The 14,033-nt window shown below is 45.3% G+C and overlaps 1 protein-coding gene across 1 annotated transcript in view; it reads right to left on the bottom strand.

Annotated features, from left to right (window-relative positions):
* DNAH9 (dynein axonemal heavy chain 9) overlaps positions 1-14,033 on the bottom strand; it is a 288,583-nt gene that overhangs the window by 133,861 nt on the left and 140,689 nt on the right. Inside the window, exons 37-39 of the mRNA XM_055576493.1 lie at positions 13,664-13,837; positions 12,714-12,921; positions 1,081-1,246 (exon numbers count right to left, since the gene is read on the bottom strand). Of these exons, the coding sequence (XP_055432468.1) occupies positions 1,081-1,246; positions 12,714-12,921; positions 13,664-13,837 (548 nt within the window). The remainder of the gene's footprint in view (positions 1-1,080; positions 1,247-12,713; positions 12,922-13,663; positions 13,838-14,033) is intronic.

Below are 14,033 nucleotides of genomic sequence, written 5' to 3' on the forward strand. Positions count from 1 at the left end.
GAAGGAAGTGATCAGGAAGGACTAACAGGTGAAGTGAGATTTCAGAGGCGGAAAGAGTAGACACAAAGATGCTGGTGGGCGGTTAAGCCTCAGGGAAGATGTGGTGGGGGGAGGCACAGGGAGGCAGGTAAGTTGTATAGACGTGGAAGCTAGAGATGGAGGCAGTGAGTGTGGTCATCCACGGAGGCTGGGTGGCAAGCTTGGAGAGAGAGGAGAAGCATGAAGTGGGTATTTCTGGGAGCAGAAAGGTGACCATATGAAGGCCATGCAGTAGAATTTCCAGAAAGGTCTTACTGGATTCAGTGTGAGGTAGGATGGTAAGCCAGAGTTGTCTCAAATCACCGACTTTTTTTTTTTCTTTCTGGTAAGTTTAGACCTTTTGCCATTAAAAATGATACACTTGCAGGAGATAACAATGGAGCTTGTGCGATGTTCTGAGAGACAACGGCTGATATAGAGAATAGACTTATGGACACAGTGGGTGAAAGAGAGGGTGGGGCGAATTGAGAGAGCAGCACGGAAACGTACACACTGCCGTGTATAAAATAGACAGCCAGTGGGAATTTGCTGCATGACGCAGGGAGCTCAAATCAGATGCTCTGTGACAACCTAGAGGGGTATGATGGGGTGGGAGGTGGGAGGGAGGTTCAAGACGAAGGAGACATATGTATATCTATGGCTGATTCATGTTGATGTATGGCAGAAACCAACACAATATGGTAAAGCAATTATCCTCCAATTAAAAAAAATTTTTTTTAATTAATTAACTGATTTAAGGCATATGTTAGGTGTTCTCATCAAAGGCCCTGCTCAGTGCGACAGAACCACAGTGGGAGGTGGGGTGTGGGTAGCGGGGTAGGGGGGTCTTGGTTAATCATGCTTTGGAAGCTTGAAGAAGGTAACTTTAGAGATAAGTGGTAAAGAAAGGATAGGCATTTCCCCTTAAATAAGAGCTCAGTAGCTTCTCTGACCAGCGCCTTCTCTGGTGCCAGAACTGAGCTCAGATCTGCAGCTCCAGCAGGACAAATCGGCCTTGGGCCTGTCCCCCGCCCAGCCGAGTCCCTCCGTGTGTTCGCTTACCAGTGGCCATAGTCCAGGTGCTGCCTGAGGACCGTGTGAGGCTGCACAGTCCCGTAGGAGTCCACCTCGGGCATGTTCATGTCGTCAATGAAATAGACGAGCTTCTTGTTGCCTGGGGGACCGTAGTTTCTGCCGGCTTTCTTTTCCAGAGGCTTCTCCAGGACAGCTGAGGAGAGAGCCAGTTAGTGAGGGAAGGAGGGTCAAAGCTCAGAGCCCAGTTCTAAGACAGTCCAGTGTCAAGGACGAGCCACAGCGCAGCGTGCACGCGAGAGCTGCGTCCAGGGGCAGGCAGCTCCACGGGACCAGAGGGGAGGCGGGTGATGACCAGCCAGGGGTGGCAACAGAAGCGCCCAGGCCTTGGCCATCTGACTGTGCACGTGTTAGGTTTGCACAGACATTTATGGTCTCACTGAAGCCTTAAAACAGTGCTGCGAGATTAGAACCATCACCCCTTTCACAGATGACAGAACTGAGACTCAGAAGAATGAATTAACTTGTCTAAGGTAGTGCCAGGGTACAGATCCCAATCAGTTAAACTTCAAAACCCATGTTCCTTCTACCATACTTGAGGTCCACGGCTTTCTTCGCAGGCTAAAAACAGAAGTCCCAAGGCCTAGTACTCTACCCTCAAGGAAATCTGCAAACAACCAGATCCTAGGTGGACTTCCCAGGTGGCACCTGTGTGGCTTCCTGTGGAAGAGGGCATGCAGTTCACTCCAGTATTCTTGCCTGGGAAACCCCATGGACAGAGGAGCCTGGGGGGCTATATTCCATGGGGTCACAAAGAGTTGGACATGACTGAAGTGACTTAGCACACACACGTGCACACACACACGTACACACACCTTCTCTACCTAGGACAGAGGAGGAGAGGAAGGATGTGGTTCCCCTCCTGCCCCTGGACTGTAAAAGAGGAAATCCTGGATATTTTGTCAACAGTGTTCTCAAAGTGTTCCCCTCCTGGGGTTTTCCTTGAGGGAGAGAAGAAACAACAGACCCAGGGAATTTCCCAGAAGCCCCCAGTGTCATGGATGCCCTGCCCTCTGCCTTGGGGTAGCAGAGCATCTTAGTGCTTTTCTAGAAACTAAGTACAGACTCTGTCCTGAGCTGCATCTTCAATTATCCAGCCAGAGGGAAGGAATCAAAGAGTACATTTTCCCAGCCTGACAGAACTTGTTCAGAGCAAATCTAAGAACAGGGTATACATATATATATATTTTTTCAATAAACCAATTAGATATTTATGTACTGCAAGAACCAATACTATTACGGCTAGAGGCTCTAAGAACCGTCTCATCCCTTTTCTTGAAAAACAAGTTTGTAAACAAGAAGGAAGTGTCAACAGACATATGAAGGTGACAGATAGAAAGACATGTTCCTTTAAAAAAGCTTGAATATTCTAATTTTCTGGTCCTGAGTTAAATTCAGTGTTCCAAATAGGAATTAAATTTAAATTTAATTAGCATGCAATTAACATATACTATCGACCAATTAATCACCCAACACCTTCCTAACCCCCCTTAAGACATAACAACTATATACGAGATCTGTCAAAATGAAATATAATTAATGGGCTGCCAAGGACACGCTTTTGTGAACAGTCCTTCTAATAGGAAATTCTCTCCTTAGGAAGACTTGTTTCTCCTCCTCCTGAAGCAATGATATTCAAATCAACTCCTGGAATTAAGCAGACCCTGTAATTTGGGTTGATTAAGCTTTTTATGCTACTTGAGGAGGGTTGAGGAGAAAAGCATGTCAGTTAGGAAGAAGTGGGCTTGGAATACACCAGATTATCTCAAAAGGATGATTAAGAAAAGAGAGGCCTCCCCTGGAAAGGCACACACACTGGATCCCTTCTTGGCTGACCTCTGCTCCAAGTCTTATCTAGAATGAAACAGTACTGAGTTCTGCTTTCAGGCAGAACTGGAAGAACAGAAGTGGGTTTACATAAGACATCCGCTCCTTGGAAGGAAAGCTATGACAAACCTAGACAGAGCATTCAAAAGCAGAAACATCACTTTGCTTACAAAGGTCAGTATAGTCGAAGCTATGGTTTTTCCAGTATTGTATGGATGAGAGAGTTGGACCATAAAGAAGGCTGAGTGCCAAAGAATTGATGCTTTTGAACTGTGATGCTGGACAAGACTCTTGAGAGTCCTTAGGACTGCAAGGAGATCAAACCAGTCAATCCTAAAGGAAATCAATTCTGAATATTCATTGGAAGGACTGATGCTGAAGCTGAAGTTCAATCCTTTGGCTACCTGATGGAAAGAGCTGACTCACGGAAAAGACCATGATGCTGGGAAAGATTGAAGGCAGGAGGAGAAGCGGGTGACAGAGGATGAGATGGTTGGATGGCATCAGTGACTCAATGGACATGAGTTGGAGCAAGCTCCAGGAGATGGTGAAGGACAGGGAAGCCTGGCCTGCTGTAGTTCATGGGGTCGCAAAGAGTCAGACACAACTGAGTGGCTGAACAACAACACTGCTACCATCCTTGTCCACTGATTCTCACACCTGGTGTCCATGACATCCTCCCAAATGATCTTCCTGCTTTTGCCCTTAGATTCCTACGCTATGTTCTCAAGACAGCAGGCAGAGGTATCCTTGTAAGATGTAAATCACACTGTGCCAGTCCCATGCTTAAACCCCCCAGTGGCGTCCCATCTCACTTGGAGCAAAAGCCTGTCTGGTTACCTGGGCAAACCTCCCGTGTTGGTTTTTCTCTTCCACTGCTCCTGCCTTCACTCCCTCTGCTCCAACCATCCTGTTTCTGGCTCACTAGTCACCCATGGCCATGGTGTCTTTGCTCTGGCTGCTTCCTCTGTCTGCAATCTTTTCTCCTAAATGCCAGAAGTTTGCTCCCTCACTTACATCAGGCATTTACTTACTCAAATGCCATCTTTTTAGGAAGCCCTTCCCTAGCACTTGAGCACAAATTAAAGCCCCCCACCCCCAACCTCCTATTTCTGGCCCTGACTTCATTTTCCTCCATTAACACTTATTACCACTTAATATCCTGTATATCTTACTTATTCATCTTGTTTATTATCTCAGTGCCTCCACATTATAAACTCTAAAAGGCCAGGAATCTTTCTCTTTTTTCCTCATTGTCATAACCCCAGCACCTAGGATATTATTTATCACGAAGGAAGGTATTCAAAAACTGATTAAAGAATGAATGAATACATGGCTTTATATGATGGTAAACTCCATGAATAAGCAAAGAAAGGTTTATCATACCCTCTTTGTAACTAAAGAATCAGAGGCTGACACAGGCTAAATGTGGTGCTGGAATTAGAACCCAGGGCTCTTGATACTGATCCCGATGCTTCTTTCACATGGCTGGGGAAGAGAGACCTTGTGAGCCCTTCTCACTCATCCCAGGATTCCTCCAGGCTCTGAGCACCAGAGCCCTGCAGTCATTCATTTGCTGGGCATCACTAGGGACCTGGGTCTGTACGGAGGAAGTGACATGCACCATATCACTGCGCCTTCAGAGCAGCCCTAGCATGTATTATTATCACCTTTAAAAACATCTCACATAAAAAAAAAAAATCTCTCAACAAAAGAGAAAACTGAGCTTTAGGGAAATAAAGGGACTTTATTCAAGGTCATCCAGCTACTGAGGACAAAGTCAGGATTCTAACCCAGCTCTCCTTGACTATGGAAACTTATGTACCCACCATAGCACACTGCTTCTGAAACGTTACTATGACCTGGCTCCTGTCCTTCAAAAATCGCTGGTTTAGTTAACACGCTTCCTGGCCAAGTTTTTTGACAGAGGTGGTTAATAATTAATCATGTCTTCACTTTGCATTGGCCTGATTTGTGTTTCTGTGTTTGAACTCTTTTTCCTTAGTATTATCCGAATTTTCACGTTAAGGCATTTTAGTTATATTGTAAGGGCTCTTCATTTGTTCTTTCAAAAAATAACACATTTTGCATGATTATAAAATAATACATACTCATTATATAAAGATTGGAAAGCATAGAGAATCATAATGATGAAAATGAAAATTTCCCATAATTCTATCACCTAGCAGTAAGCGTAACTTTCAATATTTTGGTCTATTTCACTCTAGTGTATTTGCTCTGTTAGATGTTTTTCCTTTACAAAATAAGAATTATACTGTATATTCTGCCTGTGTATGTTGTTTTTCATTTCATGTATTATAAACCTTTTTATATGATAATACCTAGCCTACTAGAACATGATTTTTAATTGCTGCATTGCATTCCATAATTTGGAGGTGCTAAAATTTATGGGATGATTTCCCTATAGTCTTAAATGCATTGTTTTCAATTTCTTTATGCTTTGAATCCCCATTTGAAGTAGAGCATCTTGCCTACTAGAAGGTAAGTCTTTGATGATTTAATTCTGTGTCATCTCCTTTTGGACTTCCCTGGTGGCTCAGCTGGTAAAGAATTCACTTGCAATGTGGGAGAACCTGGTTTGATTCCTGGGTCAGGAAGATCCCCTGGAGAAGGGCTAGGCTACCCATTTCAGTAGCCTATCCATTCTTGCACTTCCCTGTGGCTCAGATGTTAAAGAATCTGCCTGCAATGCAAGAGAACTGGGTTCGATCCCTGGGTTGGGAAGATCCCCTGGAGAAGGGCATGGCAACCCACTCCAGTATTCTTGCTTGGAGAATCCCCATGGACAGAGGAGCCTGGCAGGCTACAGTCCATGAGATTGCAAAGAGTTGGACACGACTGAGCCACTAAGCACAGCACAGCATCTCCTTTTCGGAAGATATTCAGGCAAGTGCTGAGCGCTATCTATCTGATAATGTAATGTTCCTTTGAGGTCGAGAGTTTGATCAGATCTTTCAAGGTCTTGTCCAGATTTAACTTTTAATGAACAGGTGATGGGTTTGTTTTACACAAAGACTCAGACACCCGAGCTCCCATCTAATTAGTGTAATTACGCACTCAAATATTTGTTGAGTTAATACTTCAAGTCGCAGTTGGATGTCAGGAGAATTTGGGACTGTGATGAGCATTGCTTTGGCTCACTCTCACTGCACTGCAAATATAAGCCCTTCGATGCCATGACCCAGTTCTTTACTCCTCTTTTTCCCTTTCTAAACTGTCCTGATGATGGGTCATTGCAAATTCCTTTAGTTCTTAAAAATCACTTGTATTTCCAAAATGAATGAGAAAAGACTTAAGCTATTTCAATAGACATAAAACAGGCCAATTGAAAAAGATAAAAAGAGATTCCAAACTATATAGTAGAAGAAACTTATTTGAGCCACTAATCATGGGTGATATAGTTACTGTAATGAAATAAGAATGGCCACATTGTCCTTTATGAACTGACTCTTTGAAAGCTTAGAACTCAATCTGTGTTTAATTACAGTAGCCATGCCATCCCAGATCACTGATACAAACCCATCTCTACTTTTGTAGCAAAACAAATTTTAGGCACTCAATTCTAAAAGGCATGTATCCTGGAAACTTATAAAAGGTGTATTGGGCTGCAAAATGGGCATGGTCTTCAACCTAGGCTTTTACAGGAGGTATTTTTTAAAAATTTAAATTATCTTTGATCATCCTAACCTTCAACAACATCCAAGAGTGGATCATTAGATGATAACTCAGTGAAGGGAAAGGAAGTAGTGGGCCTGGGTCTGTGGTGTTCAGAGCAGCTGGAGAGACACAGATCTACCTCCTCAGCCAAGATGCCAGAGCTATTAACCTGCGATTGGTGCAGCTGCTGGCAAGTGGTCAGGTTAAGTCTAAGAGTTTCACTGAACAAGTGAAGCGCCTCTTTTACTTACTGTCAAAGGCAGAGACACCCATGTGCTCCAGATATTAGACAAGTGGAAGCAAAGTTGGCATTCTCTTATGGAAATGTAGACGCATGACTTATCAAAGTGGATGGACACAGTAGCTCAATGAAATAAGACAGCTTGGCTATTAAATCACTATGCAACTTTGAGGGAAGTCACTTATGACCTCTAAGCCTCATTTTCTCATTTTGTAAAAATAGAGACTGTCATCAGATCCGTGATGGACATCACTTCCGTCTTCCTTCTCCTTAGTTGTGTTCCAGCTAGCCTGGCCATGTGACACAATTTTGAACAGACACATAAATCAGTGGGATTCCTGGAGAGCTATCATTTCCTGACAAGGGCACTAACTCTTACCTTTATCTTTTTTTTTTTTTTTTTTTTTGGAATGTGGATGTGATGGCTGGAGCAGCAGAGACTCTGCTACCCTGAGGGAGTATGTAAGAGAATAATAGATATTATAGCCTCAATAGCATTGAACCGGAGAAGGCAATGGCACCCCACTCCAGTACTCTTGCCTGGAAAATCTCATGGATGGAGGAGCCTGGTGGGCTACATTCCATGGGGTCGCACAGAGTCGGACAGGACTGAGCGACTTCACTTTCACTTTTCACTTTCATGCACTAGAGAAGGAAATGGCAACGCACTCCAGTGTTTTTGCCTGGAGAATCCCAAAGACGGGGGAGCCTGGTGGGCTGCAGTCTATGGGGTGGCACAGAGTCGGACAGGACTGAGCGACTTAGCAGCAGCAGCATTGAAACTTTCAAGGGTCTTCCCCAGCACAAGATGAAAGCATCAATTCTTGGGCACTCAGCCTTCTTTATGGTCCAACTCTCATATCCACATGACTACTGAAAAAAGCATAGTTTTGACTATATGGACCATTGTAGGCAGACTGATGTCTCCGCTTTTTAATACGCTGTCTGCTGCTTGAAGTCAAAAGCATTACTGATAATACAGGGGCTTGGCATAGTAAAAACTTCAAATGAAGCATGTGCTATCCACACTGATAAGCAATGTGAATGCCTTGAAACACAAGCCCTGTTTGCATTTGAAGGAGTTTTGAATCTGTTTAGAAAAGTACTCAATGGAGACCCCAGAGCTGAAAGTGATAAGAGAGGAAAGATGCAGGGAATATCAAGCAGCTGCCTTCTCTATAAAAGAACATCTGATTTGAGAAAAATGGCATCCGATGGACTAGCAGGATGAGTGAGCTGTAAAACACTACTCTGGAGACCTCAGTGAATTGACCTGCTGGGTGAAGTTATTGCCCATTTGTAAGCTGGAACATTTTTTCCAAAAACATTATTTTTGCTTTAGCACAGCTTATGCTAAACGTCTTTTTTTCAAGCAAAAGGGGTTTGCTCATGCTCCTTTTGTTTTGGCAGTTGCAGCTCAGGGATTTTTGTATAGTATTTATAACTTAAATTTGAGAAGGATTTTTAATATTGCTAGAATAACAGCTTCCATTTACTGAGCACTTATTGTATGCTAGGAATCATTCTGAGTGTTTTACTTATTTTGTCTTGCTATTCAGGAATGAAAAGAATGAACTGTCGTACCCTCAACAACATGGGTAAATCTCAAAATCAAGCTGAGTGAAAGGAGCCAGACCAAAAAAAAAAAAAAAAGGAGGGCTATTGTATGACGATTCCATTATATAAAATTCTAGAAATTGCAAACTAACCTATAGTGACAGAAACAGATCAGTGGTTGCCTTAGACATAGAGCAGGGTTGGGGGGGTGGCGGTTGGGAGGGAGGGAGGGATTACCAGGGAGGTGAAGGACTCTCGAGGTGATGAATGTGTGCATTATTTCAATCATAGTGATGGTTTCATGGTGGGTAAATATTTAAAAACTTATTGGATCGTGTGCTTTAATGCATACCATGTATTATATGTCAATTATAACTAAAAAAATATTTTATAAATGGAAAATGTTGAAAAATTATGTTGCATTTTAGTAGGAGAATGGGTAAATGAGCTGTGATTTAGTCACACAAGGGAATTCTATGCAGCAGTGAAAACCAGTGAAGAAGCGCTCCACACACATTAAAACAGACAAGGATGAGAAAAGCAAGTTACCAAAGGAAGTTATGATATGATACATACTTAAAATTTAAATACACACAACAACATCGTGTATTTCACGGCTACATACATATATCAAAAGCGTAACTAGGGAATGACGGCACATCAGCTGTAGTGGTCCTAGCCTGGTTTCCAAGGGCATGATGGGGCAAGGGCTGGGGGAGGGGTGGTGCATTAGCTGTACTTAAAATGCTAAGATCCATAGCAAGATGACAGAAATGTTAACATCTGTGAAGTCTGGGTGGTGGGTACACGGGCATCTGTTATACTCTTGTCTGTACTTTTCCGAATGCTTGAAATAGTTCATAATTTTAAAAAAGTTTGAGTCATTCTCCATCCCCGCTCTTAGCATCCAGTTCCCCTTGCCAAGGGCAAATGCTGTTGCTCGCGTGTCCCTCCGGAGATATTCTTAGGATGTATAAGCATAGATGTGCGAGTGTATATGTATGCAACGTTTTATATGTCTCTTTTTAAACAAGACATAATTTGGAGCATACTATACGCACTGTTCTGTATTGTGCTTTTCTCACTTGACAAAGATTTTGGAAACGGAGCCAGCTTAATTCATACAGAATGTCCTCATTCTTTGTAGTAACACTTAGCATTCTATCATATGGATAACTGGGCTATTTCCTGTCTTTTGCCATCATTACATTCATTACCTTATAAACACTCACTCTGCACATCTGTCTGGGTTTACTGCCTGCCTTTTAAAGCAGACTGTACCACATCACATTCAACATAATTCCATAGGGTCTTAACCACAAACCGCAGTAAAAATGCTGGGCTTCAGAAGGAGTGATGGAGGGCAACCCTGGAGGTCCAGTGGTTAAGATTCCGTGTTTACCCTGCAGAGGGCATGGGTTCGATCTCTGGTCAGAGAATTAAGATCCTGCATGCCGCATGGCCAAAACCAGAACAGAGACATGGACTCTTGCTGTGGGGGGACAATTTGCATCTTGTCTGACGTCAGAGCAGCCACCCTGTGGGTTCCTGCATCTCCTTTTTACCGTTTTCTATTTCCCCTTGGGTACCAGCTTTCTTGTTCCAACTTTTATAACTGCTAAGCACCCTTCCTCTTGCCATTTTGTTACTTCTGAAATGTTTTCAGCTAAGAAGCCAAATGAACAAACTTGTTTGGACTGTGACTAAAGTGATGGATGGGAATTTTCAAGTAAGGGAATCTGGCATTTTTCAGAATCAAGGATATGAAACTCATCTCTTTTTTCTTGGCAATGAATGTTTACTCTCTAGTCAAAGTACTTTTTACGTTATAGAATCATTACAATAGGATTCTAGAAAATAATCTTTCTAGACTCAAATAGTGTCGCTAGGGGTAAGAGTAATATTATCAAATATTTATTTCAATTTCCAAAGCGTTTTATTTTCAGGGGAGGAGGTATAGCCTAGTGGCTAAGGGCACAGGCTCTGAAGTCAGACTCTCTGGATTCAAACCCTGGTTCCACCCACTCACTGTGTAGCCTCAAGGAGCTTATTTAACTTCCCTGTGCCTTGGTTTTCTCATCTACGACATGGGGATGATAAAAGGACTTACTTCACAGGTTTGTACAAGATTAAATGATTTGGGGACTTCCCTGGTGAGCCAGTGGTTAAGACTCCAGAGGGTGGGGTGAGGCTGTTCCAGTGTGAGGAGTGAGAGGGGGGTTTCTCCCCAGCCCGGCTACTACCCTCCTCTTGTGGGGACACTGGCTTTAGCACTTCTTCAAAAGGAGGCTGCTTCTAGGGTCAGTGTGAGGAGTGTTTCTAAACAAAAGGAGACTTAAGTCAGTGAAGGTCAAGAAGAAAGTGGCTGGGGCTGGGGAGGCACATGCAGTGACCCTTGGGATCCCTGAGGGCCCCCGTCCGCTTGAGAGCCCAGCACGTAAATGCCTGTGACACGCACACTCTGCGTGCTCAGCAGGCTGGAGCGCCACACCAGCCTTGTCGCACCATGGTGACCTTAGGCAGCCACGTACTTGAACCCGAGCCTCAGTTCCCCCACATATAAGGTGTGAAGGGTGCATGAAATGACCTCTAGAGACCCTTCTGGTGCCAGGAGTCTGTAAGCCCATGGAAATCTTTCAGTGGGTTTTCTGTTTTCTTTGTCATCAAGGCACTGACCTGCTCTGTGTGGAACTCCTGCCCTGGAGGAGTTCAGCAGCCGGGGAGGCATTTCAGGAGAAAGGATGGGAAAGGGGAGCCTTGCTAAGGTGCTGGAGAGAGGGACAGACAGGGGAGGGGACAGGCAAGAGAGGAGTGGGAGGGCAGTCAGCCGGGGAGGTGCCTGACCTCCATTTCAGCTCAGAGTGGAGGACATCAGGTCCCCTCCTCCATGCCCCCTGGGCCCTTTATGTGAGCAGCTCCTTGCAGGAAATCGCCCTCAGCAGGAAGCCCCTTTTCTTGTCTCTTTAGTGAAGCTATAGTGTAACTAGCCTGGAGCACTACAGTCCATGGGGTCACAAAGAGTTGGACATGATGAGCAACTCACACACAAACACATACTGCAACTCACTTTTTAAACCAGGCACCCCCATGCTCTACTTGCCTTTGACCTGAGCACACCTTTCAAATCCCTTCATCACGCAATACCTGGACTAACTTGTCAGTTCTTCCCGTAGATCAAAGAAGTAGAAATGGCAAACAAGCAATTAATAGATTGACTGCTCCTTGGAAGAAAAGCTATGACCAACTTAGCATATTAAAAAGCAGAGACATTGCTTTGCGATAAAGGTCCATATTGTCAAAGCTGTTTTTCCTGTAGTCAGGTACGGATGTGAGCATTGGACCATAAAGAAAGCTGAGTGCCGAAAATTGATGCTTTTGAACTGTGGTGTTAGAGAAGACTCTTGAGAGCCCCTTGGACTGCAATATCAAACCAGTCAATCTTAAAGGAAATCTACCGTGAATATTCATTGGAAGGACTGATGCTGGGGCATTAGCTCCAATACTTTGGCCAAAGGATGCGAAGAACTGGCTCATTGCAAAAGACCCTGATGCTGGGAAAGATTGAAGGCAGGAGGAGAAGGGGACAACAGAAGAAGAGATGGTGGGATGGCATCACTGACTCGATGGACATGAGTTTGAGCAAAGTCCGGGAGTTGGTGAAGGACAGGGAAGCCTGGCGTGCTGCTGTCCATGGGGTCGCCAAGAGTCAGACATGACTGAGAGACTGAACTGAACCGAATTAACAGATGACCAGACCTCTCCCAAGATTCCTCTTCAGTCATCTTGCAAACAAATCAAACTGTGTGAACAAGATGACATTTAGAGCAGCGGTCCTCAACCTTTTTGGCACCAGGAACCGGTCTCCTGGAAGACGATTTTTCCACAGACTGAGGGGTGAGGGATGGTTTCGGGATGATTCAAGCGTGTTACATGTACTGTGCACTTTATTTCTATTATTATTACATCAGTTCCACCTCAGATCATCAGGCATTAGACCCTGGTCTAGAAGAAGATCTCTGGAACTGACAAGCCTGCATGCAGTGGGGAGATGGCCATGACTCTGACCTCCCCCATCCTCATCTCAGTGATTAACTGAGATGACTTGTTTCTGTTTAAACGTTTTCACCATGGAGCAGTCTTGGGAAGTAGTTTTTGGGAGACACTGAATCCACCGTCTCCCCAGATTGCTGGCACTTTGATTAAAGGCCCATTTCTCTTCCCTCGTTGATGAGTGAGTACCTGACTTTGTAAGCAGTGAGGAGCAGCTGATTCACTTGGTTGTTGATGTGTTGACACTCACCCTGCAGCATGGCTGATGTGGTGTAGTAGTTGAAGGGCACGTTTTTCACCAGGTACACCTCGGGGTCCAGGCTGGCCAGCTTCGCCCCCACCAGCACCGACTTGCCAGTGCCCGCAGTTCCCACCAGCATGACAGGCCGCCGCCGCGCCAGGAGCCGCTCCAGGAAGTAGCAGAGGCATATGGTCTTGCTGGTGTGCACCAGGCAGGCCTGGGGTCGGGGGAGACGGGGCAGGTGTGGCAGGAGACAGGAGGAGCGAACTGGGGGCTAGTGGGAGACTCACATGCTGTCAGAGCACCCTGGGGCATTTCAGGAGAGGGAATCGCGCTGGGGTTGGGGGGCTCACTACTGCAGGCAGGAGGGCCCCGTTACCGACAGAGACCCTCCCGGTAACTCATGCTGTGGTTAGAGGGCATGCCCATCCCCCTCTATTAGCGATGTTTGCCTCCCTGCGGCCTCTGGATTGTATTTTAAAGCCTTCTGCCTGGTCAACCCCGACTTGCCTTGTCTCAGCATGCCTGCAGGGGGGCCTGCTAATTAAGTTACCTAGGCTTGGGGAGATATTATGACTATGCTGAGGGCTTCCCAGGTGGTTCAGCAGTAAAGAACCTGCCTGCAATGAAGGAGACATAAGAGATACAGGTTCGATCCCTGGGTCAGGAAGATCCCCTGGAGAAGGGCATGGCAACCCACTCCAGTATGCTTGCCTGGACAATCCCATAGTCAGAGGAGTCTAGCAGGCTATAGTCCATAGGGTCGCAAAGAGTCGGACTGAAGTAACTTAGCACGCACGCATGCATCACTATACTGAACCTCTAATTTCCTCTGAAAAGAAAAGGAGCTAATTCTTAATGAGGTCAAACCTTTTGGGAATCCATTAGGGGCTGCCACGAGAGCCACCGCAGATTCTGGGGACATTACATATCCCTGGTTGCCGCTCAGTCACACTCACCTGCAGAGGTGTCTCAGGGTCAAATTCAAACTGCGGGATGAGCCTGGACCAAGGCTCGAATTTCTTGGTCTCTGGGTCTATGTAATAGTCAAAGATGGTTCCTTGGGAGGGAAACTTGATGGTCTTAAACTCGCTGAGCCACCATTTGCTGAACTCTGCCCGGTGGTCCACGAGCTGCCCAAACAAAGCAAGTCAGGAGTCAAGGCTCAGCAGAGCACGAGAAGTCTGGGGAGGCTGCCCTGCATCAGGCAGAAGGTCAGGCCCAGGAGCACAGCCGGCTCCTCCTTGTCCCCCGAGACCAGCCCGGACCAGGCCCAGTGAAGCGGGGACTGCTCTGGAGTGCATATGTGTGCACCTGCTTGGCCCCGGG

This window comes from Bubalus kerabau, chromosome 4 (assembly GCF_029407905.1).
Source record: "Bubalus kerabau isolate K-KA32 ecotype Philippines breed swamp buffalo chromosome 4, PCC_UOA_SB_1v2, whole genome shotgun sequence".
In the NCBI taxonomy this organism is placed as follows: domain Eukaryota; kingdom Metazoa; phylum Chordata; class Mammalia; order Artiodactyla; family Bovidae; genus Bubalus; species Bubalus kerabau.